Genomic DNA, 27625 nt, shown 5'->3' on the forward strand with positions numbered 1-27625 from the left:
TATAGAAAAGTACGTACTGTACAGAGGTAGCTAGCTGGTGGATGATGGGAAGGGGTGGGTAAGATTGGCGGGGTGGAGGGGTGACCGACTGATGGCACAGGGGCCTACAATTAGTAAATAGGGCGTGACTATTGCTTGTTATTAAATAGCATGATTGCATGTGACTGTTTTAAATTAAGTTTTATAACTTTTTATGGTGAATATAAACTATTCACAAGTCTTTTCAGGTCTACTGATTAAACTGGAACCCGCAAACCTGGAACTTGGAACCAGTTCCAGGAAACTAGAATTTCACTGGACTTGGTCATTTTGGCCTTAAAATTGGAATCCTATTTCACAGTTGTATATTTTTTGAGAAATTATATTTGTCCTTTTCAGGGCCAGAGTGAAGAGTGGGCTCCGAGTCCTGGGGGCAGAATGCAGTGACAAGGAATCATGGAATACTAGCCTGGATGTCAACCCCAAGCATACGGTTGCTACGGTAACAGCGTTCCGGCGTTCCTTCGACACCGACATGGCCGAAAAGAGAGTTGTACCCAGGTCAGTGGCTTTGAAGTCATACCGTGGATGGTGAAGAATAAGCCGATGGAGAAGCCTTTAGTTCTACCCCCCCCTTCCAAAAAAGCTTGCCCAAAAATAAACATATGAGAGAGAGAGAGAGAGAAATTTCTTTATTCCAAAACATACATTGAGCTAACATTAAATGTAAACATCAACTGTTACATGTAATAGCGTCAATAACTATATAAAAATCCTAAAACTAAAAAAACTAATACTCAAAAACTTTATATTAAAACTAACACTAATACATTTTACAATTATTTTTTAAGCAGTTTTTCTGCTACAATTTTTTGATAATAATACTTCAATTGAGTATAAAGCTCTATTTGTGAAATATTTTTTTACTTCACTATCAAACTTTTTGCCATTGTAATGTTTTTATTTCTTTGGGTAAACAGTTAAAACATTTTTTCCCCATAATATTCTGTTTTTCATTTCATGTAGAATGTCAAAGTTATGTCAGTGCTGATTGTATTTATTACGTGTATTGTAGTGCATGCTTTAACTGTTTAAAAATTTTGTAGAATTACTTTTAACATCTTTAAATGACCTCCGTTACACAAAGACTATAAATTGTTGGAATTTTGAGCTCACTAAACAGGTGTTTTACTGAGTCTCGTCTGTTTAGGTTAATATTAGTCTTTCTATCTGCTTTTTTTGCATTTTTAGTATCTTGTCAAGCATTTTTTGTTTGGATGTTGCTCCATCGATACTTATTCCATATGCTAAATGTGAATGAAATGAGTGCGTAGTAAATTTTTTTTAGAGCACATTGGTCGCATATCTTTGACATACGCCGTAAGCGTAGATTCCTAATGAAATTTTATTTAATACATTGATTAACATGTTTTTATTCCAAGAAAGGTGTTCAACTATGATTAAACCTAAAAATTTGGTACAATTTTTTTTGTGTTATGAGAATCATTGCCAATGATTAAAAGTGATGGTTGAATTTTGTGCCGATTTTGTTTTGTCGAGAACGTTATGAAATTGGATTTTTTTTGAATTCAATAAACAGATTATGATTTTTTAAGAATTCTTCAATGCTGCTAGCACTCAATATAGGCAGAAATCTCTATCTCTTCGTTCGAATTGCCCGTTACTACCATATTAGTGTCATCTGCAATATATACACATTTTACTTTGATTAATATTTTTGGTTATCACCCTCCAAAGATAGCAAATAAAAAGTAGGGGTCCCAATATTGAGCCTTGGGGAACGCCATACGTGATTGTTTGCTGGGCTGAGACTGACCTCCTTAAACCCACTCCAGTAGGCGCGGCGGGCTACCAGGGTAGACCACGGCTATTGTTTTTCACACTGTAAGCTCTTTGTCCCGTGGGGTGGGGGTGGTGGGAGGGGGGTTAGGTACCTTCAAACTGGTTCCCCCCAGCCACCCAGTCAGTGCATTAGTCAGACGCGGGTGCGTGGCCATGGTTCGTGTGCTGAGTCGAACAACAAAGTGTCAGTGGTGCTACAGTTTGAAATACCGCGCGCCTATTCCCGTTACGTAATGGCGAAACGTCAACGTTTGTGTGACACACGCTTTGATTCATGATTTGTTGACCTGCTGATAGTTCTGATGAAGATGATTATGTGGGAAAACGACAGTGATGACGGCGAAGAAGATAATGTTGAAGTGGAGGAACACTATTTTCTGACACTGAGGAACGTACAGATAAACCTAACCGAGGATAACATGAGTTTGGAGAACCAAGTGATGATTCTGAACTTGATGATACTGTTTCCGTTGGCTAATCTGTACATGGTGCGGGAAACAAAACATAAAAATGTTATGAAGTGGAAGAAAACTCCTCAACAACCAGGAATGTGCGTACAAGATCTGACAATCTGGTGATTCGCCTACCCTGGACCAAAAGGGTAGAAGCTAGAGGTAAAAACTTCCGAATTAGACTGCTTCAATTTGTTTATGATAAGACCGTAATTAGTACAATAGTTACTTCTACTAACACTTACATTCGATCTTGTGAGGGTCAAATTATGATCGTGATAGAGATGCCAGAAACACAAGATGAGGTTGAGATTCGTGCCTTTTATTTGGCATTTCTACTACTTTCAGGGACATTAGGCAGCAGCAGAAAAAAGACTTCACAAATTTGGGATAATTCCACAGGCTCTGGTAGTGGAAGCTTGCTTATCTAGCTATGATGTGAAAAAAGGTTTCACTTCCTGATGCGTTTTGTGTTGCCTTGAGATTTGACGACATGAGAGACCGAACGCAAGCGTTCAGAAGTTGACAACCATGCCCCTAATCAGAGAAGTCTTTGAGCTTGTTTGTACAAAACTTTCAAAACAAATTTCACACCAAGTGAGTACTGAGCACTAATTGATGAGCAGTTAGTTGCATTCCGTGGGAAATTGTAAATTCAAAGTCTACATGCCCAAGAAACCTGCAAGGTATGGAATAAAAATTTTTTATTCCCTAGTTTGTGCGCAAGATCAATGTACACATTGAACTTAGAAATTTATCCTGCAAAGCAAAGCAGATGTCCCTTATAACTTATTCCAATTCATTCAGATCAAGTGACACTCAGAATGGTGTAGAGCCGATTTCCAACAATAAACCGTAACGTGACAACTGATAATTGGTTTACGTCTGTACCATTGGCTGAGACACTTCTAAAAGAAAAAAAACTGACTGATGGTTGGAAGCAATAAGGTCCACACGTAAAATTGGAGTTCCACATGAAACATAAGACCTTAACAAACAGAGACAGCCTACATCGTCGCTGATTGCCTTTCACAAAAAAAAAGACCCTCGTCCTCTTATTGTCCGAAAGAAAAGAAGAAACAAGGCAGTTGTGTTTGCTATCAACAATGCATTAACGACGATGCAATCGATGAAGAAACTGGACCGAAGCAAAAACCTGAAATTGTAAGTTTATACAACAAGACAAAAATAGTGTTGATGTTGTAGATCAAATGTGTTCCAAGTACGATGTTGCTCGTAACACTCGACGGTGGCCAATGGTTGTGTTTTTTGACTTGAATAAACATCTCAGAAGAATTAAACGCCCTTTGCATTTTATAAGTTCAACAATCCTGAAGAAAAGTATATGCCGAGAAGAGTTTTCATTCAACATGTTGCCTGGGAACTGATCAATCAAAACCGCTAAAATCCCCAACCAGAATGCAGAGTGCGACAATTCCTGTGCAAATGAAGAATGAAGAGGACTGGCGCTCCTAGGACTTGAATGACAACGCACAGGTACAACCTCAACATGTCCAGGACAACAGAGTTGGCCGCTTCTACATGTGTCCAAGGGCAAGAGACAAGTCAACAAGAAAAAACTGTGAAAAATGTGGCCACAAGGTGTGTGGTGAGCACTCTTCAGTTGTTTGTCGCAACATGTTTTTAAGAGTTTTGTTTCCATGTTATTGTATAATTATGGTACTCATATAAAATTTTGGGTGTGTTACATGTTTATAGATACATGGATAATTACAAATATTTTCTAAATGATACTCATACAAATATTTTAGCCTATCATCAAGTTTGGCTACTGCTATTAGTGTAACCTATCACATAGGAATGATGTAGTATTTTTAAATATAAAAAGAAGGGGCTGGGTAAAATAAAAATTACTAAGGTTGTGTTTAGTTTAATATTAAAGGTGGTTTTATTATTGAATAAATTTCAGATACACTAGGAATTATAAAAATGATTTTCACAAAGTTATGACATTTTGTTTACAGGCATTGCCTATCTCAATTATCGCAAGGTTTTGGTTTAAGCATGGTGTTTACTATCATAAACTGAACAATATACACTGTATATTATTTATGTTTGTGTGTTTATAATAAAACTATCTATCAAATTAATGTGTCAAAGTTATTTTGTTGTCCTGAAAAAATTGTTAAGTTTTCAATCAATGAAGTTTTTTAAATATTTATTATGAAATATTTAGCTATAGTACGGTTTTTCTGATAAATTTTTTTTGCAAACTATTTAAAAATTTATTCGAGCCAAAAAATGAATATGGAAAATCATGAACGAAAATAGTGTGAGTATGAGATCAATTGCATGGTAAAGAAATACAAAAATATGTAAAGGTAACTTTCATAAAAAAAAATAAATAGCTATGGGCTACAGAAGTAGCCCATGCGCCTATTTGTGTTACAGAGGGCCACGCGCCTACCGGAGGTGGTTAAATTAATGTGTTGCCCTTGATATTTTTCTGTGAACTGTGTTTCCCCACGTATTGTTGCCTATTGTTAAGATAGGAAGTAAACCAATTTAGTTCATTTTTACTATTCCTAAATTTTTAAGTTTGTTTAACAACAGCACATGGGATACACTGTCAAAAGGCACGTGATAAATCAAGGAAAATACCTATAAATTTTTTTTTCTGAGGCAATCAATTGAAATTTATAATATTTTCAATCCAATGAATCTATACTTGCTGTAATAGTTGATTTGCCTGGTAAAAACCCATGCTGTTCTTCAATCTAATAATTTATTTGATTCTAAAAATTTAAGTAATTGATTAGTTAAACAATACGTTCAAAGATTTTTGAGAAGGATGTAAATCGACGACTGGTCTATAACAAGAAACTTCTTTTATATCATCTTTTTTAAAGATTGGGAATGACTTTTTCGATTATTTTTTAATTTTGAGGAAAATGTCCCGAAATAAGAGAAGAGTTTTAATTAAATGTGTTAAAGGTTTCTTGATGAATTCTACTGAACCTTTAATTACTGTCATTGGAATTTTCATCTACACCGGCAGAGTACCGGGTAGTTTTCAAAAGATAGAGAACGATCTTTTTCTACTTTTTTTTCAGAGTTACTGGTTTTGAAGGAAAATGATAATTTTTCATATTGTAATTGATGTTTTGTTGGGGCTTGACTAATCTTTTGTGGCTTTATATTTGGTACTATTATTTGTCAACTATATTTATAAAAAAGAAATCGTTAAAAAATGCACAAATTGCTCTTGGGATTACTGATTAGCAACCCTTCTGTACGCAGTGTTAGGTTCTTATATTGTCTGTTGTGATTCCTCTCAAATATGAGTTAACTATACTCCCAAGTGGTTTTTGAGCTTTATTTGTAGGATCTTAAAATTTTGTTACTCATAATATTTTTTTGTGTTGTGCTGGGTAAATATCTTGATTCAGGTGATCTCCTTTGTTTTTATCTCAATGATTGGTTTTAAGACTTAAGTATTTTTGAGGATCTAAACATTTTTTCTAGTTCCACTAATTCAGTTTTTTTATTCCTCAGATCATTTGTTAACCAATTTTGAGTTTTGAATGGTTTTTCTGTAACTGTTACTTTTGGGAAACTTACATCAAAATAATAGAAAAATGTGTTATGAAATATGTCATATTTGTTTTCTACAGGGGCCTGATGAAAGACTTCCAACCACTCTTCAGTCTTTGAGATATTTTGAAAAATAATTCATAATTACATTTATAAAACTTTCTACATACTGGTTTTTGTGTTATTTCCTATGACTACTGTGAAATGTCCTTATACTTAAGATATTGAGCATCGTGATCCGCAATTTTGGTTTACTAACCAAACCACCTGCTAATAACTTATTACTTATTTTAATATTTGTAATAAAATTATCTATGGCTGACTTTTGAATTGTGAGTTTACTCTAAGTTGGAAAATCTATTTTGTAATCCATATTGTACATTTTAAGAATATTGCAAAACTTATGGTAAATATGATCTTTTTTTTAACCACATTTATGTTTAGATTCTCCGGTAATTATGACATTGACGTATTTATTGCAAAGATATCAATGAGGGTTTCCAATTAGTTCAGAAAAGAGTTTACATAACAATAGTCAGGGACCGATATATACAAGCCAAAACAAAAAAATAATTCCCAATTTTAAATTCTGTTACACAACAATTCAAACTCTTTTTTTCTGTTACCATTTCCTGCACCTCGGGAATCAAAACAATTTTGCTAGTAATATTTTTTTTGAGCCAAAATTATAACCCCACCACCAAGAGCACCTTTACGAGAAAAAAAACGACCTCACTGTGTAATTTTTCTATGTTGAGACATACCAAGTCCGCTTCGGTCATTTTATGTTCTGATAATGCCAATATGACCAGGTTTAATTTCTTCTCTAAATTGATTTGGTGGAGAGAAATTAAATGGTGGAGATATAATTAAAGAGCAAAAGTTATTCTGCCATCATTATTTTTATATTAGACCATTCAAATACATTTTTTACATGCTCATACTTCATGTAACAAGTTGAATTTTATTTATGCAAATTTATGTTATTTACACACACAATTGGTGTATAGGTGGAGATAGGTTTCAAACAATTTTTAAACCTATCCAATCCTCATGGCCCTTGGTCTGTGCAAATACCTTATTAAACAAAATAAGGAGGAGATTGATATAGTATAAGATCAATGGTACTGATAATGTGTGCTATGGCCACAGGCAGGATTTGAACCTGCGCATGCTATCTCTAACTCAGATGGACTGCTCAGCCTACCACTCATGACTTTAAGTAGCTAGAGGTCAATACCTTTTTAGGTACTTTGGGATTATACCGACCACACCCAGACATGAATCGTTATTTCACATTTCGTTTCTACTGATTACTAGATTAGCGTAGAACAATATTTCGTCAATATAAAACAGGAATTGTCTTATCGCAAACCCCTCCCCATCCTCAGACAGAGGTCAAAGTCGAGCGTCTAGTAGATAACGTGATTGCAGAGTCTCGCCGCCCGTTCAGCTGGTGCATCGCTTTGTTGTACTTCCGTGTTTTACCTCTACATTTCTCCAAACACAAAAATTCAACAAAAACAAACATTTACCAAACTAAACTCTTTATTAAAAAAACACTAAAAACTTGTTTTTATTCTTGATCACATTCCGCCACCCAAAATGCGAGTGCCTCCGGCCATCAGCGCGGGCTTTGGCAGCACCTTCGGTGCTGCCCCGCGCTGATGTCGACGAAAGAAAAACATCCCTCGAGATAGTACCTATCAGTAAAATATCAAATTCTAGAGGGGCTAATCAGAAATATAAATTGAATTGTAATGGAAAGGCAATTATGTACCGTGCAAATCACGTGATGCCGCGCGGTCTGCCGTAATCAGGATTCTCGAGAAAGATAAGATAACAGCGACAACAATAACGATCACAATACCTGGAAATGCTTGTAAGTTTGTAATTTTGTAATTGAAGAGTTGTTTTTTCGTTCTATCATGTTTGTTTCTATAAATTTCTATTTTTGTGTTCTTCATACTAGTGTGGTCGGTATAATCCCAAAGTACCCCTTTTTAATTTTAGGAAGAATCCAAGAAAGATATTATATCTATATATATAAAAATGAATGTTTGTATGTTTGTCCTTTATGGAATCGTGAACTATTGGACCGATCATGATGAAAATTTGTACGTATATGTATTTTTCCACGGAGAAGGTTTATAAGCTATGCCCATCCCTTTCCCGATTCAGGATTCCGCCCCACTGGTTACAGAAATACCCATAAGAAATGCATTGCAGCAAACATATGTTAACGTCTTTTCAAATTTTTAATCAGCTGTTCTTTGTAAACATATATTACACTTATAGTTTTAAAGCATAGAGTAAGCTTAAGAGAAACGACAAATTTTGTTTAAACTGTTTTTGCAATCACTGTTAAACATAGACTTTACTATCCAGATAATACAATTCAAATTTGACGTAAAAATTCACCTTTAACTGCAATATTTATTTAATATAAACCATGCTCATGCTTGATCAGAAGAGTAATGCAGATATCATAATTACTATCTTACGTTGGCTACAAATATAAAGAATGTTATAAAATCAACCTTAGTTGTTTTTTTTGACAGAAGTATGGTTCTCAAAACTCCGTGTGTACATATTCTCTCGATCGAGACAACAAAGCAAGCTCAATCGTGGCATCGGAGATATAACTAATTTAATCTAAAATTTATTATAGTAAAAAAAAAATTACTAAGTAATATAAGGACTTCGGTTCTTAAGATTTCCGTGCGAAGCCGTAGGTAACAGCTAGATAGAGGCAGGAATATGGTACATACCTTCATAATACGCCCAAGAGGCTCACGATGGAACGACTATCAATTATCTCAGCAGTGTTTAGAATGTGATAGAAAAAGAATAAGTGAATATAGTGTACTGTTTTCAACGGGAAATTGCGTGCGAAGCCGCGGGCAACTTTTTGCAAAAAATTATTGAAATGCGCAGCAAAGCGCGCCGGGCCCGCTAGTTAATGATAAATGAAAATGATCTACCATTCTAACGGTGATGGTTTCCCTCTCCACCCATCAATGTGCTTAATATTTATAAATTCACAATATATTTCTCTGAATTATCTTTCTCTTGCTAACTTACCTACTTAACTAATCCAACTATTCCCTCTCCTTCTATAATTAAACTTCAGACAGTTTTAAAAGAATACATTATAATTTTTTATTTCTCTTCTAGCTGTAATGTCAGTATTATTTGACTTTTCTGCTTTTTAGAGGACAATTTTATTTTTAACTTTGTAGTTGCTTTTGAAAAAGGTAGTGTAGGTTTTTATTTGATTTTATTGTCCTATTATTATTTGATTTTTTGATTTTTAAACTGTGGTATTTTTGTGAATATCAGTATGCAAATTAAGACAGTTCACTGTTTATTTTTAATAGCCCAACTGTTTAGGTTTTTATTTTATCACTTCTTCAAATTTTCAAATCTATTAATTTGCTAATAAGTAGTGCTCTGTAAACGACTATACTCTTAATAATTAAGTAAACAATGCTTGATTTAAAATACAAGTTTATTTTCAAATGGTTAAAGTTGAAATTTAAAGAGTGTTACTTTGCCTAAACTTTACTACCCTAATTAATCACTTAGTTAAGTGGACAAGTTAATATCTATTCAGGTATGTATTTATTTTCCTTACAGTATTATTATAATCACAGACAATTTCATTGAACACAAACACACAACCTTTTTTAGGCATTCACATGAACATGCCAGCACAAATAGTGCAAAGCTTTGTGGAAAAAGTTAAATGGTATGGTAAAGAGATGGGAATGATGGATAACTTCATCAGAAGCAGTAATCGGTTTATCAGTGGCTTTCTCGATTACGATGTTTTGTTAAACCTTGCTAACGAATTGGCCTTATAAATGGTCCACACATAAATTTTGACTTGATCCAGTCAGTCAGGTATGTAGGTGCAAAGGGGAGGGGGGGAGCAATCAATCTCGAGACTAACCACAACTCTGCCACCCACTCAGCCAATTTGTCACCTTTCCCATTTCCCATTCTCCAACCAGTTTATCGAATCGATCATGGTTGTAAATTTATGGTCAGAACAACTCATTTGTGCGGACTTTGCCCCATTTAAATTTATATGTAAATTAAATGTTGAAATGACTTGTGCTAATTAGTCAGTTACTTTCACAGCAGTTTGTTGTCAATCAATATCTATTACATTCTTTGGCAAATAACATTTTGTAAATGTTTTGTAAAACTGCCAGAGAGTTTTAAATTAGAAAACAGACAAAATGAACAAGCTGTACCCATAAAAAATTTGGTATGATTATATATTTTTATTTCAATTAATTTTGTTATAAAATTAGTAATCTATGTTCATAACAAATCCCTACCCTTAGAAGTCATTTAGGCATCCCAGGGATAACTAGTGCTGCTATCTTTGGTCATTTTGATATTTTTTCATTACTCATAACAACTGCCATCATTACCAACTTACTTTGCAACACTAAATAATTAGAATTGACCTTTAGTCATTTAGCTGGAAGGGCGTTGTCCAATGCTAGGCTTTTGTAGTTGAAATGGTTATGTGGCTGAACAGCAGAAGAAAGCTATTTATTTGGGAGCCAAACAATGCCAGCCTTTGGTAAAAAATTTTGTGACAGAGAGTATATAACATGGACATATTTTGAATACAAAATGAAAAATAAAAACTGCGCTAGTTAGATAAGAATTGCAATAAAATACCTTTGTATTAAATTCATTTCAATGCAGGTTAAAACAAATTCTTTTATTGGTGGAGAGGCAGATGATCATGGCATTTAGAGTTGTATTCTATCCATCAGATTTTGCTTCATGACAGACAGTGTTTGTTAATCATGATCTTATTACAGAAATTGTAATATTTGTGTCAATATGGTAGGGTGGAGGAGGTGTTCACTTGGCTGCTGGAGGTTGTGGAGGACTCAGCTGACCTGTGGGACGAAGGAAGACTGGTCTGGAGTGTCCGCTACGTGCGAGAGGGTCAGGAGAGGGGGAGGGGGAATTCTCACCACCGCAACGCTCCTGGCACCACATCCCCTTCTCAGGAGGAAAGGAAGAAAATCACAGCACGCCTCGAGATACAGAAAGATGACATACAAGCTGTCCTCCCTATATCTAAGGTGAGTTAGAGGTTTGTTCTTAACTTTTTTGTACAGAAGCCTTTGGCTTGTGAAAAAACAAGGCAAGGAAGAGTAGCAAATTGATGAATAGCAAATCCTTAAAGGATCTTTTAAAACATTGCTTCTGGAGTGAGAGGATTTTCAGGTGGGTCGGGTTAGTGGTTGGGACCCCATCTTGGGATAGGGCTTTATATTTCATTCGAGTTAAGTTTAGAAGAAAGGAATGCTACCTCAGTTACAGTGTTCTCCAGTCCAAGGGTAGGTAGGTGAAAGTATTCCCTCATGTTCAGGACTTTAACACTAAGGGAGTTGCATCCAATCAAACAGTCATCCTCTACAGTAGACTAGTCATATTCATTAATTTTTTTACTCCAATATCTGGACATTAACACATTGGATTTTTTATAACTCAGTGGAGGTTCAACTGGAAGGTATAAACCACACCAGCCATAATTAAAACCTCTTTATTTATTTATCTTATAAAATAATCATTACCTTTGCATCCAATACATTATTTCGTATAAAGTATCTGGTGTTTTAATCATATTTGGTTATTTCTCTGTCATAACAAGACAGATTGTACGAAATAGAAAAAAACTTAAAATTACCAAATCATAATATTGTTTCACTTCATGACCTGGAATACAATATAAATAATTGATTGTATAAATTTTTCTTTTGTATAAAATTAAATAAGTAGTTTAATGTTATGGTTCCAGAACTGGGAGGTGATCAACACAGCAGTGCTGACTGGGCGGCAGGTGTCCCAGGCCATGAAGGTGTTCATAGTCAGTCAAGCAGGGAAGGTAGCAGATGTCACTCTGCAATCATCGTGCCATTCTGAGGATGAGAGTGTGCTCAAGGTTAGCAATCAGCATGTGTTACCAGTGTTCAATAACAGATGAATATTCACTGTGTTCAATCGTATATTAGAATTGTTTACTATTCAATTACAGAACTTTTGCTAGTGTTCAATCCTAAACAAAGTTTCATTCCTTGGTACTTTGGCAAATTTCCTAAGGAGAAACTGATTAGTTGTTTTCAGCGGTTTATAGAACTGCTGAAACCGTAGACTGGTTGGCCTCATGGTGTGCTTTTGGGGTGTGCAAAAGGTCCTTGAGACTTAAGTGCATGGCAATAACAGGTCACCCCATAAGAGAAAAAGAAGAAGAAGAAGTTTCACTAGTTTAGGTCATGGATGTACAGAAACTTCAAAAGAGTTATTCCGTACACAAAACATCTAGACAACATTATAGTAAAACCGTTATTATGTTCAATCATACATAAGGATTTGTTAGTGACTAATCATATTTAAAGCTTTGCTAATAAGCTTTTCTATGAAGCTTCATAAGCTAGAAGTATGCCACACCATATGTCGCATAACAGGCTTCACCGAGGTTGCATGCAAAATTTCAAGTATGTAGATCATTTCGTCAGACTTCATGTGTTTCTATTTGTCACATGTTAAAATGTCATGTGGTTGTATTCAGTTTATCTACAGATTTATTTATTCTGTGATTTTCTCGTTACCATCATAGTTACCCATAAGACCATTGTAAAAATATTCTCTAATGTTCAGCCAAATTCCATGGAGCATACCATTATTGAACTCAATGTTGCCTATGTAGAAATGAAGCTTCATGCAAAATTTCTAGTCTATAGGTCAATAAATTCCTTTTTAAGTTTAAATTTTAAATCAAATATAACTTAATTGTGATAGAAACCTTATTGATTAGCTGATTTGAATTTAATTTGACATGGACATTGAATTTATGAACATCGTCAAAGAACTGTTTTTATTTTTTAGTACTCACAATATTTAAGATTTTTACACCAAATCAATTGTGATTTTCAATCTACTACTTACATTAAATTTGGATTTAAAAACAATTGTTTTTAAGAGGCTCTATCAATTTACATTCATTTTTCATTATTCATTTAACCAGTTTTAAAACTGTACAACCACATTTGCATCAAGATCCTCTTTTAAGAACACATTTACATTTTGTAAACAATAATTAGTGAAATTTAATTTTATGTACATACAAGGAAAGACATCTTGTTAATAATAGTCAGTCAAGTTGCTGTCTGAGGGAACAGTTCGCCATAACTCAACAGAGGCAGCAAAAATCGTTGAAGAAGTTCGCCAGAAGACTGTATCAGTAATGAGATGATGGCGTCCATTATGGGCTTGTGTTAATTAATGAGAAAACTTTGTATCATTATACTTAGCTAATTACCACCATTAAAAGTTTTCTGAAACTTTGGAGCCGATTGCGTCGTTATTTAACTGCACCAAACACCGACATCTTTGAAACTAAAAGTTGGCAAACGAGGCATCATGTAATGTTGCATTGCTTGTTATCTTTCTTGTCGTTAAAAATGATCCAAGTTTGATTCTGACAAGGGTAAAGTTTTAGTGAACTCAAATTAATTTGTTTTGGTTTTACTTTTCAAAACTGTAAACTTTTCTGTCTTACTCTGGAAAACTGAGATGCTACCGGCAATTTATTGCTATAATTTTGTTGAATAATACAATTTATTTCAGAAAAATACGACGAAATGTTTTCCTTTAATACCTTAACTATCCGCATTTATGTAGTTTATGATTCAATAAGATGCTAACTAGTTTTTAATATTTCATGGAATAATTGTAAATAATGTATATTTGTGTGTGTAATTTTTGCAAACGATAATAAAACATCCATCAGTTTAACATGATCCGGTTTAATGTATGTTGAGTGAAAATCCCTCTTCACAACAAGGACAAAATATTTTGAGATTTAATTTTGTTTACAAAGTTGTGAGCCACAAAACTTAGATGGTATTCATAAAAAGTTTGATTACAACTTTAAATTAAGACACGAGTTTTGAAAGTCTTTACTTTTGTACAGGCACTCTTTTATGGTCTTCTTAAAGTATTTTATGTGTAAATTAGTAATTTGGTAAGGTAATTTTTTATATAGCTTGATATTTCATGTATTTTAAATTGTTTTATTTGTTTATTACCGAGTTTTTAGAAGACAAACACTTGTTTGGCATTGATGGATCAAATTGTTTTGATAATATAAAAAAATGAATTATCTTTATTCTGTAAACAAAGAAATTGTAATGACATGTAGTTTCCAAAATAAATTGGCTGGTAAGGATTTTGGAATCCTAAAAACGATATCAATGGCTTTTTGCATTTTAAGATTTTATATTTGACAACTATCCTCATATTATTATTCTAAAATAGTATAGTATGCATATTTACATAATATAATTGTCAGAACACACCTTCAGTAACATTTTATTTTGCTCTTGGAGGAGAGTCTTTTGGTTTTAGTGATGAACTTTACGTGTTTATTTCAAGAAAAGACATAATTGTAGGCTAATAGTGTGACTAATAAATTTTAAATCTTATTTTGCTTAAAATCGGGCCTAGATTACTGATATTTCTCCCAATAAATAATTATAAGCGTTGTAATTTTTATATTATTAGTAGTGTGAATTATATAAATAATACATAATTACACTATACAAAATGAAAAATCAAACTTATTGTGTGGACTTCAGGAAAATCCTTATAAATCACGTATATTACTTCTAAAAAGTGTTTATTTCTACAAACTGAAATCTTTGCATCACATTTAATTATTGTGTTAATATCTAATTTTTTGAGTCACTTGCAAAACAAGAAAATAAGTTACACAAGATTTTTTACCATTCTATTCAAATGTAAAATGTTTTTGGTTAATAAAAATTGTTAAAACATAACTTTTAATACTACAAATAAAATTTAAAGTGAAATACTTTAAAATTTCAGTTTCACATTAATGTTTTTTTTTAAGCAGTAGCTTATCCAGTTATATTCAAGGAAGTTGAAAATTATATTCAAAACTAGTGATGTTATCTTCTTTCAATACTTTGATATTCTGTTTCAATACTTTATCAATCTGTGCAATAGGTTTGTTGTAATATAATATCGCTTTGCTTATTTAAACAGCTGCTACTTTAGAATAGTGTTATAATATTTATTTATTGGTATTCTAACAACTTAAACTACTTTATCTTTAGTAATACATGTTTTAAAATATTTAAATTTTTATAATACCCCTACAAATAAAGCTTAATTTGTCAATGAGTTGAATCACAGAATCAACACATAACATAGCTATGGTAGAAAGGGTTGATTCAATTGAATTTAGAGTTTAGCTCCAGTCCATTTTCCTTTTATTCCAGCGTCTGGTATCTGACACTGTCTCAGACTTGTCAAACCGTCCACAGAATCAAGTTTGAATCATTTCTCAGAATTAGTAAAACCATTAGTAAAAGTGAATACATATTAGTTTTTTAACTACTACTAAACTTTCATAATGATCTTAGTTTACAACTTGTTATCTAAAAGATTACATTGTAACATATACATATCCATACATATCCTAACCTCCATTATTTCATATAATCCCTACCGCTATTAATTATTTTCAAGGTGTCCTCACATTTCAATTTTCTGTCCTTTTTACACGTCAGCAAATTTATAGCGATGATCCTAGTGATGGATCGAACAGCTATGGTTGTTCCGATGTTGCAGGTTTCTTCGTCGTGCAGTTCTGTGTACGTTGATGGTTCTGAGATCCGTGGCTCATGGAACGCATCTGTGCTGGTTAAATACGGAACCTACACCGGACTCGCTCGCTTCACTCTGTGGATGCCCGAGTTTCCACTGGAGGTGAATGTCGCTGACTTTCGTCTCAGTCAAATCAAAGGCTGGAGAGTTCCAGATGAGCACTTCAGGTACCACTCGCTCTTCAACTGTTCCTTGTGTAGCGACAGGTACACACACGTCCTGCATGTCCAGCTTCTTAATTTTACTTTTTATTTTCTCTCCCTTAAAAGAAAGTATTGTGATGGTATCAGAACATTTATACTTAGTTAACAGTAGAAATATTATTTCTGAGACCATTCAGTGGAAAAAATAGTTTAAAAAGTGTTTTCTGTATGGGTTATATAAGCAACAATTGTGTAAAAAAAAACTGGATTTAAGTGAATTTGCATTGGGTCCTGTTACCAGAGTGTATTTTCATGTTGATGCACAACTGGCAGCCTATAGTATTAGCAAATAGAAACTGCATGCGAGTCCAAACAACTTATATATACTGAAATTGTCATAGAGTACCTGGCTCTTCAGATGCAGTCACTATGTGCTAATATACTATAAAAAGTGTAAGGGAGAAAGTTAATAGCTTATTTTAGTACTATTTGTTTTAGCTGTATTCACTCATCTTTTGTTATTTTAAGTTACTATCTTTTTTATTTTATTCATTGATTCTGTCTTAATTTTTTAAGTTATTTTTCTACCCCAACACAGTCATATATTAACTTGTTTAATAAGTATGTGTAACTATTTAAGGTTCAAAATATTGTGAATTTGTTGTTTTTATATTTATGATCAAGCAACTATCTAAAATTTGATCTTGTAATTGTTAATTAATTTTTAAAATAATGTACTTACCATTCACAAATTTGAAATTGTTAGTTGTCAATAATTGTGTTCTAATTAATCGTACCATTGTCAGCTACAATTGAACAGTTAATCATCACTCTGATTGTTTTAGCAGGAGTACCAACAAGATCAAGCGCAGTTTGAGTGTAGAGGACAAGAGGTGGGTGGGGATCGGAGGAGGGATAAATACCATGGTGGCCGAGGATGTAGACAACGGAGTTGAGGATGATAAACATTCCTTCTGCCGACTTCGCTACCAACAGAGTCCTGTTGAGGTAAGGCTTCGTTCAGAGTTCTCAATGGTTATAAACAAATGAGGGAGAGGAACTGGAAATATACAAAAGTTGTACACATTAAACTAATCAAGTAGTATAGTTGGAATTACTTAGAATTAATTATTAGAATTGCTTCCTATAGGATAAATTAAATTTTAAATTTTATTCAAAGGGAATATAACAGCATTGTTGGAAAAACATTTGGGTTAAAATCTTTATTTTATCTGTCATTTTTATATTTTAGTAAAGTTTTCCACATGTTATTCGGATTTAGTTTCTGAGACTGTATGAGACAAATTATGTTTTAAAAATAGCGTGACTAATATTATATTAAAAGCAATAATAAGTTACAAATGTATTATTACAAGATAATCGGAAAAATTGAAGGATGAAAAATTATCAATACAGTAATATAGTACTAGCCTATGGGATGGACTGAATAGAACATTGTAGGAGATCGGGCTTTTCTTTTATTTATTATGAGGTTAGTTGTAATTAAAATAAATATTTGTAAGCATACGTACGTAGAAATTGAATATAGCTCATAAAATGTATTGGAATGTATATAAAAAATCAAATCAAATCACGTTTATTTCCACAAAAAACTGAAAGAGAGAAGTAAATCTTGATATTGTAAAGGAAAACAAATGTAGCAACGTAAACGTAATACGTACGTACATGTGTTATATTAAACGTAATATTTAATTAACGTTTTCATCTCTCCCATATTCTAAACAAAAGCAAGCTTCCAAACTGATTAAATGTTTCTAAACACCTACCTCTTTCTCTGGGGGAAGCATAATTGTCCTCTATGAGTTACCTCTATGATCACGACTCTGTACAGGTGTTCGCTCGGTTCCTGGCAGCGGATCACGACTCGGGCCGAGTAAGCTACCTAGTATCTCGCCGCACCTGGCTGCGAGTCACAGACCTCGTGTTGAGTCTCCTCCGAGTCTCAGACCCCCGGATAGCGTCACTCCATGGTCGCATTGTGCAAGGTCGCAGCGTAGGCAGGACAGAAGTACAGGTAAGCGTTATTAACTATCCATTCTTCATTACTGTAGAGAGCCACCAGAGCACCCTATAATATTTTTCATTGAGTTAAGTAATAAAATCTTTGCACTTACTTTTCAAATACTGTTGTAAACTACTATGTTATGGAGCTTGTGTTATTATCTTATTAGCATACAGTGAAATCTTGGCAAGGCCTTACAAGCAGTTCTGTTTGTAACAGTTGCTAGCCATGCCACCATGCCATTCTCATGAACTACCTCAGATGTGAATCATTAATAAAACCAACACTATTTCAGTAAATGCTTAAGAAATTCTCAATTATCTTCTAGTTTTCTAATGTTAACCCTAAATGTATTTAATTATCTTATTGAAAACGTTAAGCTTAAATCAATGTTGACACAATATGTAAAAGTTGTATCTGATATGAATTAAAATTCAGACTTCAACTAGGTCAGATTTAATTTTTAATAAAATGTGAAGTTAATTAGTATTTGAATTAAATTAACTGTCTAGCTAAGTGTTGATCAGGATTGTATTCATTCAATATCTAAGGTTAATTTTGGCTCAGCCAGCTACTGTTTTAGAGTATGTAGCTTTTATCTGCCAAAAAATCATAATTTTATTTGTTGGGCAGTATTTTGTGCAGACCTTATGAAAACTATCACTTTTTGTTCAATTTTATTTGTATAAAATCAATTTGCAAAATTTTAATCCTTATCTTAGATGCCAGTCAATTTTGCCAACTTATGAATCCTTATCTCGACACTTGGGAGATTCCACACGGATTAAATAGTGATTAGTTTAATATATATATATATTGTTTAGGTATTGTCAGCCATAACGGGTCGAGTGATTGGAGCTAAGGAAGTGCGGGTAGGCAGCGACAAGGTATCCGTGAGCAAACTGCGAGTGAACATTGTATCTGGATTGCAGCTCAATATCTCCCCAGATACTGCCATCGACAACGGATATATCGCAGAGACCTCCGTCACTAGAAAGCTGACCGCACAATACCAGGTATTGTTTCTGGACGTCATATACTTTCAGTTTTACAATATTTAAATAATTTAATTTCCATATATTTATTTAAAATTAATAGCTTTTACTAAAGGATCAATTGTTTATGAACCATATAACGTAACTTGAACTAACTCCTTCGCTAACATGGAGCCTTTTAAAGGTATTCATCAGATTATTCTAGGGCAGGGGTCACCAATTAATTTCACTAAGGGTTCTTTTTTTTAAATAACATGACCGTCGTGGTCCGGAAGGATAACATTCCTATGAGCTTAACAATTGAAATAATAAACTGTATGATTTGAATATGTATGTAGATACAATATCAATAAATAAATGAAACAAATGGGGTCAGAACATTGTTTTGTTAAATAATAAACAAAAGGAAGAACCATAGGTTTTTACAATATTAATGAGAAAAATGACATTTTTGCCTTGAACTATCCGTACGAAGTTTGGGCTATATTTTGTGCAGACTGTTGTCTTTAAATCTTGGAGATGTTCGTCGGTAAGTCTGCTCCGGAACTTATTTCCAATAAAGTTCATCTTAGAAAATGCTGCTTCACAAATATATGTCGACTCAAACAAAGTAAGAAGTTCCAAGGAAAATTTTTAAAATTCTGAATTCATTAGCACAAACAAATTGTATCCAAAACTCTTGATAAGAAACGTCTACTTTTTTGGTGTTTTAAAACTGTATTTTCTTTAAAAAAATGATCATTTCCATCTGGAGAGCAGCTTCATTACTCCCAAAAATATTTGCAGCTTCATTGCTCCCTTCATCAGCAGGATCCAGAAAGTAAATGTTACTGAGGATGTCGACGACATTCCCAATTTTATTTAAATCTTTGAATCTGTTTTCAAATTCCGATTTAAGAACCCTAATGACCGTATTGTATTGGCCATCAAGCTCATGTAACAATGTCAAGCTCGTTGTCCCTACTGATTATTTTTTATTATGGATGTGCATAATGTGTGGATGTGTTTAAAAATATCTGATAAGAAAGAAAGCGAGTTACATTTTTTTTATCGCTTAAGTAGGTGTTGGTTGATATCTGATCAATTTTGAAAAGAAATGTCTTCAAGTCTTCTATAATAGTGAAGAATCATTGTAAAACGCAGCCTTTGCTTAGCCATCTTACATTATTATGTAACAATAGATTGTCATATTGAGCGTCAATTTCGTCAAGAGGTATTTTCAATTCACGATGCTTCAGTACTGATTTTGCACGAAGAAAGTTTATTATTTTCATCACTTCTTGCATTATTCTCTCAAGATTAGGATTGAGTTAGCAGCAAAGCACAGTTTGATAAATGATACTGTTGTAGGAAATCACATTTTCATTACATTATGCATTATTTCTCAATGTCCTTTTTTGGACCAACCATCACTGGGTAACCATCGGTATTTACTGATAAAAGCTTTTTAAATATGACTCATACTTAACAAAATAATTTATCACTGCTTTGATCATGACGTCTTCCTATTAATGGTAAAATACCCAATACCTCCTCAACAAAAGTTTCTCTTATTTTATCCAAGAAACGTACAAATATAACTAATTGTGCTTTATCAGTAATGATTCATGATGTCACATGATTCATCCATAGCTAAGGCATAATAGTCAGAATTATTTAGCTACCTTTTACAATGATTTTCTTCTACCAAAACGTGTGTTTCCTGATTGAGTACTCGCAGATAACAGAATCCGTCGAATAGTTTCAGTAACATTTTTTCTGTTATCAAACAAAACATTGCATGCTTCGAGCATGCATTCTTTAACTATGTCAGCATTGGTGAGAAAGAGTCCAAGAAATACGTAAAGAAGCTTCACCACATTCCTCCTGCTCAGTCATAGTCGTTCTATGACTTTCATTTCATTTTCTATGAAAGTCGAAGATACTTAACTTGACAATAAAGTCGCAATTTTAGATTTACGCATGTTACTGCCAAGAGGAAAATTAGTAATGCAAGGTTTGAGTAACACATAGGTTGGCGATCTGGATTCCTACCACGGTCTGCCATTTGGTGACCCTTGTTCTAGAGGTTGAAGGAACTTGGCATTGGAAACTAAATGCCATCAATCAATGTAGCCAAGATTTAAAACTTTGTGGTTCATACTCCACGTAAAACTGTAGTATTTCTTAGATTGCCATAGGTTTGTAATTGGTTGCATTTAGTAAAGAGCATTTAACCTAAGCCAGCAACAAATGCATCTCAATTATTCATTATCATAGTCCTTCATTCGTTATACCTTAAAATATCTACTTACATGTATTGGAATTTCAGAATGATAATTGATATCATAATTCTCAATGAGGAAGTTTGATAAAACCACTTTAACGCTAAGTAGAATCGTTTAAATTCCAGGAAGGTCTGCTGGATATGGAGATGGAGTTCTCTGACGGCTCCACTACACCTCTCCGGGACATCTCACTCGCTGATTACTCACTAGTGGTGGACAGTCTTAGTCCAGATGTGGTGGCATTCGCACCAAACGCGTTTTCACACCCACGAGTCATTGCAGTGGGGGAGGGACGGGGAGAGTTGTTACGAGTTGCACTGCTGACGCCTGACGAGTGTCGGACTGGAGCGGCCAAACGGACCCCGCCTCTCATATCTGCAACTGCTCAAGTGAGTTGCTGAACCAATCAAATTAAATAATCGTCTATACTAATATTTACAAATCTTTAATATGGCAGGTAAAATTCAACTAGAAAACTATAGACTAATTTCAGTTTTTCTCCATTTTCAAAAAAGGCTTACCAATTTTACTATTGTAAATTTGTCTCTAATAAATACTTTTATTTTAATACACAATGTCAAAATTACTTGTAGGTACAAGTGGACTTTGCCAGCAACCTTCTCCAGCATCGACCTGACTTTGTACAGAACGATGGAGGAGCCAGCATAGGCCGAGATCGCAAGACACACAGAGAGACAGTCGACCTACATGACATACTTATAGGTTAGTATCTGACATGTGTTTAATCTAAAAAATTATTTGGTGTTAGTGAAAACTGTTAAATCTAAATGATTGATTGACCAAAGTTTGGGTTTCTTAATTGTCTACAGAATATTTTTCTGATAACCCATTACACCAGTAAATCACAATTTCGTTCATTGTTGAACCTGTTTTATTAATTTCAAATATTTCAAGTGCCTGTATGATTTTTTTGAAGTGATTCATATTTTGATCTGAGAAGTATACAGTAAAGTTATGTGATCTTTGAAAAGCCATTTTTACATCTATTAAATGTTATTCTATATTTAAATTCCATTATTAAAAATTGTTGAGGGAAATTAATAAAACATTAAAAGCACATATAAAAAATTGTCACTTGCTTATGTATGGGTGATGCAACTAGACAAATTGTAGAGTCTGACTATGACAGATGCAGTCCAAAGATCTTAAACAATTCCACTACAGTAGTTTGAAATCAGTTATTGATGAGAAAGAATTGGACAGGCACTGGTCATTAAGTGCTTTTTGAATATGAGATGAATCATTGTAAAATGTATGAAGGAGCCCTGTGTAGTGTTGATGCCTCTCAGGTCTGCAATGTTTTGTAGTGTTAAACAGTGTTTGATAAGTTGGGAAAATACAGTTGGTGTACAAAATAGATTTTTGTCCTCCTCCAAACAGGTATCCCCCTGAAAGATGAGAACAACCACGAGCCGACGGTCCAGGCAAGACAACACCACTCAGGTTCTGGCGGCTCGGCCCCTGCTCACGGCCCTGCGCGCCATCATGCTAACATGCGCATGACACCACTGGAAATTGGCATGTACGTGCTACTCGCTGCCTTCTGCTTCGCCATCGTTGTCTTTGTCGTCTCCTGTGTCGTGTATGCTTCCAAGTTCAAGCCACAGGCCATGATGGTACCCCCAGACCTGCCACCTGGTAAATTTTTCAGAAAATCACGTAGACCAGAACTAGCAGTTTGGAATAGCCTTAGGAAAGAGATGACTGAACTAAGAATAAATGAAAATGGGGATTCAAATTTGATCTCTTTTTAACAGATTGAAAAACTTCAGTGGAAAAATATACCATTTGGAACTGAAGTTATCAAATAACAAAGATTGTTGGTTTGTTATTTAATCCGAACAAAACGTACCAGTAAAGAATTTTACTCAGAATAATCCAAGGTAAATCCTTATCTTTCAATATCGTTATTACCAATATTTGTCCTCTTAATAAAATGAGTTTAGTAAAGGAATTGTCATCATTATATACAATGGCTTTTGGTAAATTTATTTAGTGAAAATATTATGACATTATATTTCAACATTAATTTATAGCTATAACAATTTGTATTTGAAGTCATCAAATTACAATACATTATAGCTGCAAAAGCAAAACAGTAGCTGCTTAACTAAAAACTTTTACCACGTAATCTTGAAGATGAAGTGCATATTGATTATTTAATTTGTAAATTTCACAATTTAGAATCAAAAACAAACCAATGATTTTAATTTTATTTCGTGAAGCCTTCCAAAAGAAAAGATGTTTTCATCAGAAATTTCTCAAAATTACAAAATGTTATTTACTTTTGTGAAGTGTCTGATGAAAAAATCTTCTGCTGGAGGGCTTCACGAAATAAAAAGTATAATTATTGGTTTTTTTGTGATTTTTAATAAAATTAAATTTACAAAAAGCAGATATTAGTCTTATTATTTTTAATGGACAACCAAAAAGCATAATTTTTATTAACTTTCTACAAAATATATTTTTTTTCCAAAAACCTCTTATAAGAATTAAAGTATTGGGTAGTAACATTGAGTGAATTTTTTATTTGGTTAATTATCCTCTTAATATTTTTTTATGATTTATTGTGTTTTATTACTTTTATGATTTGTTTTAATATTATTCTATCCGAAAAAAACAGTTGAAGAATGATTTCTAGTAGAATATGACTTATTAAATGAATAATGAAGGGTTACTACAAACAGATTAGGTCAGCTTATTAAAGTTTCTTCGATATTTTCAAAGGAGCCAAGTTATTGACAGAACTCAAAGATAGTAGTACAAACTCTTTTATGACTTATACAAGTTCTCCAAAATTATTCTATACAATAACTTCTGTCATTGCAGAGCCAGTGGGTATATGTGGAGCAAGCAAGAGTGTTCCCAATGGCAGCCCTAACGGGGTTCTGCTGCCTCGCAAGCCCACCCAGCCCCCGCCACCCCAACCTCAGGAGCCCACCACTAATGCCCACGACTGGGTGTGGCTGGGGCGAGCTACACTAGAACGGGCCTCTGGCATGTTAGTGCCTGCTGCAGTTAATAACAATGCCCACCGGGCTATGAGGATCACCGCCAACCCCTCATACAGCCCACCGCCTGCTATAGACTCATCCACTTACTGCAAGGACCGGCCCCGCCACAGAGCACATCCTGCTGACAACTTTTGGAACCTGTGAGTTTCATTTGTTTTTTAGTTTTAATATTGTGTTATATAAACATAACTCAATTATGCCCTGTAACTGACCTAATGAACTAGCAAACAAGGTAATTTTAAGGATTTGTTCATTTCATCATATTTTGCTTCATTCAGAATTTGGGCCTCAATAAAATAAACAAATTTCTCTACTTATTTAGGATTAACATATGTTATTAATTTTTAAGCAGTTTAATTCATACTGTACATAAATTATATTTTGTAAACCTTTATTATTAATTTATAATTTTAACTTAAGTACTTGTACTGTTGGTTTGTTGAAAATTTAAAATTTTCCTGGTGGTAGTTGGTATTGATGACAATAAACTATCTAAACAAAAGTGTTCATTTCAAGGTCACCTACTCCACCACCTCTCCCTCCGCATGGGGTAATGTTGGAGCGAGGAGAGAATGGCGAGGCTGAGTACCGCCCACCGGTCCCACCCCACCGCAACATTGGTGTCTCAGCCAGAATGAACCGGCAGCCCTCTCCCCTGGGTGAACCGATACCTGCTGAACAGCTGCGTATGTCACCTGGTCCCAACATGTCTAATATGAACATGAATGAGAACATGTTGCCAAGGGTGAACAAGCCCATCGAGGTTAACATGGCGGCAAGGGCGTTCAATCGGGGTGGAAAATTACCAGACAACAATGGACCCCGGAGGCACCACCATCATCACCACCACCATCACAGGTATGATAGTGATGTATTAACTTGTACCTTGGTACTAGAAGTGCAAAATCGATGAGTTGCACAAATTTGTCTGTCTATTGCTAAAAAGGACTTTTTTCCTAATTAGATTTTCAGTGTTCACGGTCACTATTAACTTTAATGCAGGCTTGGATTTAGTCTATAAATTTACAGGAGTCAAAGTCAATTCTCAGCCACATTGATGAAACACAGTAATAAATCTAAAATAAATAAATTTAATAAGATAATAACAAATTAAATTGTTTGGATAGAAACAGTGGCAGCAAAGGTGGCCGCCACAGTCGCACCAACGAGCCAGACCTGACCCGGCCTGCTGCACCCAGCTTGATGGAGGAAGGGGATGATCTTCCTGAGGCATTCGTGGAATACAATACAAGTCCACCGGAGGTGAAGAGGGCGACGATAGTTGGCAATCCGATGTTCTCTGCGGAGGAGCGGGGCGAGCAGGACCGAGCACGCGAGGACTTGCTCGCCCTGGAGGACCTCAACCTGGGGATGGATTACCAACAGATTATGGAGTACTTTGACAATCTGAAGGAGTCCAACGCTTGACTTGGCACCTCGGTTGCGAAGATGACGCTCAAGTAGCGGATTGCGTAACGCTTCAACCGGACTTAACTAATAGCATTTCTCAGGCAAGAGAGGAATGTAATATGTTAGAAACATATGAGAGAAACTTTTAATGTTTAATGTCTTTCATTCAGAAATTTCAAACAAAAGTTTTGTTTTTAAAACAAAGTAATGCATTAAATAATAAAAGTATAAATGGTTCAAAATACAATATTCTTTTATTAATTTGCTTGATAATATTGAATTAAATTATTTATTCTCAATAATTTTAGAGGTCACTAAAAGTAGTGTTAATTATTTGGAGTGGAATATTCTTAATTCAATTTAGAATGATTTTTAATGAATTTCATTCAAGATTTTATAATTTGAGTGAATTTATAAACATAAAAATTAATAGTATTATTAAGGTAATAATGATATTATTAATTATTTGATTTAATTCATTACACATTTTATTTCTAATGAATAAAGCCTGATTTAAAATTTATTTGTATGTATAATAATGTCTTCAAATAATGTGTAATTAAATTTGAAAGAAAATTAAACAGCAAAACTGTTTGTAAATTATTTCAAACTACACGTCCATTATCTTTATTATTATTAAATTTTTTATTGCAATATAAATTATGTGCAATTTTATCACAAATTAAAAATTTTTATAAATTTATAATTACTTTTCTGCTACTCTAGACTTTACATCATTATTTTTATTTTAACTCATACATTTTTTTTTATATTTTGAGTTTGTCTCCCTGCTTAGTCCGGTTGAAGCGATCAGTCCTGACAATGCCACTGTATTCTAGTCAGTACCGCCTCGATAAGGGCTACCTATACCAAGAGAAATATAAACGATGACTTGTCTGTGAATATTTTATCTACCATATGTGTCATATCAGTGCTTTAATACATAGTCGTTCCTACCTCTTGACGTTTGTTGCTATGTCCCAATTATCATATCGTTTGTCTGTAGATGTTGCGTAGTCTCTGCTCCTGTATATTTTGCGTTGTAACATTTTGTAAATAAATAAATGCATAATCCTTGAGATGTAATCTTGTTCATATTTTTGGAGATGCAAAATTTCATGTGTCCTTAGTTGCAGTCTGTGTGAATGTAAACGAGGTCATTGTGGGTTCTTGTTTACATTTTATGAAATCCTATAATAAGACAAATCATGTATTTGTGGGCTTTTTGGATAGTTTTAATTTAGGTTTAATAAAATTTATTTATATATTTCACTTGTAATAATGTAATTTTTGTAATTGCTTAAAAATAGTCATGAGATAAATATATAAAATGCTATATAATGTACATTAATAATTATATAATGTTTATTTATGATTGTGTCATGTAAGGTAGGCTATAACTAAGTTAACCCATTCATCAGTTTTTAACTCTCTGACTCATAGTTTATCACAATATTTGGTTGTCAGTAGTTTACAGCAAAACATTCTGGAATTTTAAATAATTAATTAATTATTGTTGTAATTTTTATTACTATATTTACTTATTACTATATTTATATTTTGACACTAAGTAGAACACTTCTTATTTTCCTTTCCTTACTTATTAGTACAATATCTTACAAATCGTTGGAGCTAAAATCAAATTCAGTGCTTATGCATGTATTTAGTATTGTAAGATTGCCACTGGTTCGTAGAACTCTTACTTCATGATTAGTCTCAATAAATTTGTGATCTTACAACACAGCCAATATCATTTCCTCTTTTTAGATTTAACTCTAGCTTGCTGCACTCACATTTTCCTCAGAATATGGTTACCATATGTTTTGAATATTTTTCTAAAGATAAATCCAGATTCAGCCATAATAAGCTTAAATTTGTATACCACACTTAACAATACGGGATGAAAAAACAAATTTTCAAAATTTTACTGTAGCTTTTTCCTCCGATGTATTAATTTTTTTAAGTTGTAAAAGCCCTAATTGTATTAATTGTTTGTTTGTGAAGTTTATACATAGTGAGCTTGAAACTCTGTAATTTTACTTGAAAACTGTTTGGTTTAAATGGTTTAAATTCTCACTTTAATATTATAGTAAACTTTAATATTAGTATGTACATACATTATACTGAAACCTCTCCACCATTCAGCTAGCGATCATTACAGATAAAAATTGGGC

The 27625-nt window shown here is 33.7% G+C and overlaps 1 protein-coding gene across 7 annotated transcripts in view; it reads left to right on the forward strand.

Moving 5' to 3' along the window:
- Positions 1–25905, forward strand: part of LOC124367579 (transmembrane protein 132E) — a 482196-nt gene extending 456291 nt beyond the window's left edge. The window contains exons 6-18 of one of the 7 annotated variants that reach the window (XM_046824525.1): positions 379–540; positions 10726–10966; positions 11686–11829; positions 15543–15784; positions 16567–16729; positions 17574–17756; positions 18569–18760; positions 21132–21395; positions 21600–21729; positions 22408–22665; positions 23857–24181; positions 24558–24899; positions 25175–25905. In XM_046824525.1, the coding sequence (XP_046680481.1) occupies positions 379–540; positions 10726–10966; positions 11686–11829; positions 15543–15784; positions 16567–16729; positions 17574–17756; positions 18569–18760; positions 21132–21395; positions 21600–21729; positions 22408–22665; positions 23857–24181; positions 24558–24899; positions 25175–25469 (2941 nt within the window). In that variant the 3' untranslated portion in view covers positions 25470–25905. Of the gene's footprint in view, positions 1–378; positions 541–10725; positions 10967–11685; positions 11830–15542; positions 15785–16566; positions 16730–17573; positions 17757–18568; positions 18761–21131; positions 21396–21599; positions 21730–22407; positions 22666–23856; positions 24182–24557; positions 24900–25168 lie in introns of all 7 variants that reach the window. The other 6 variants (XM_046824524.1, XM_046824527.1, XM_046824522.1 and 3 more) reach the window with 6 other exon arrangements.
- Positions 25906–27625: the final 1720 nt, after the last annotated feature.

The sequence above is a fragment of the Homalodisca vitripennis genome, chromosome 8 (assembly GCF_021130785.1).
Source record: "Homalodisca vitripennis isolate AUS2020 chromosome 8, UT_GWSS_2.1, whole genome shotgun sequence".
NCBI classification, from domain to species: Eukaryota; Metazoa; Arthropoda; class Insecta; order Hemiptera; family Cicadellidae; genus Homalodisca; species Homalodisca vitripennis.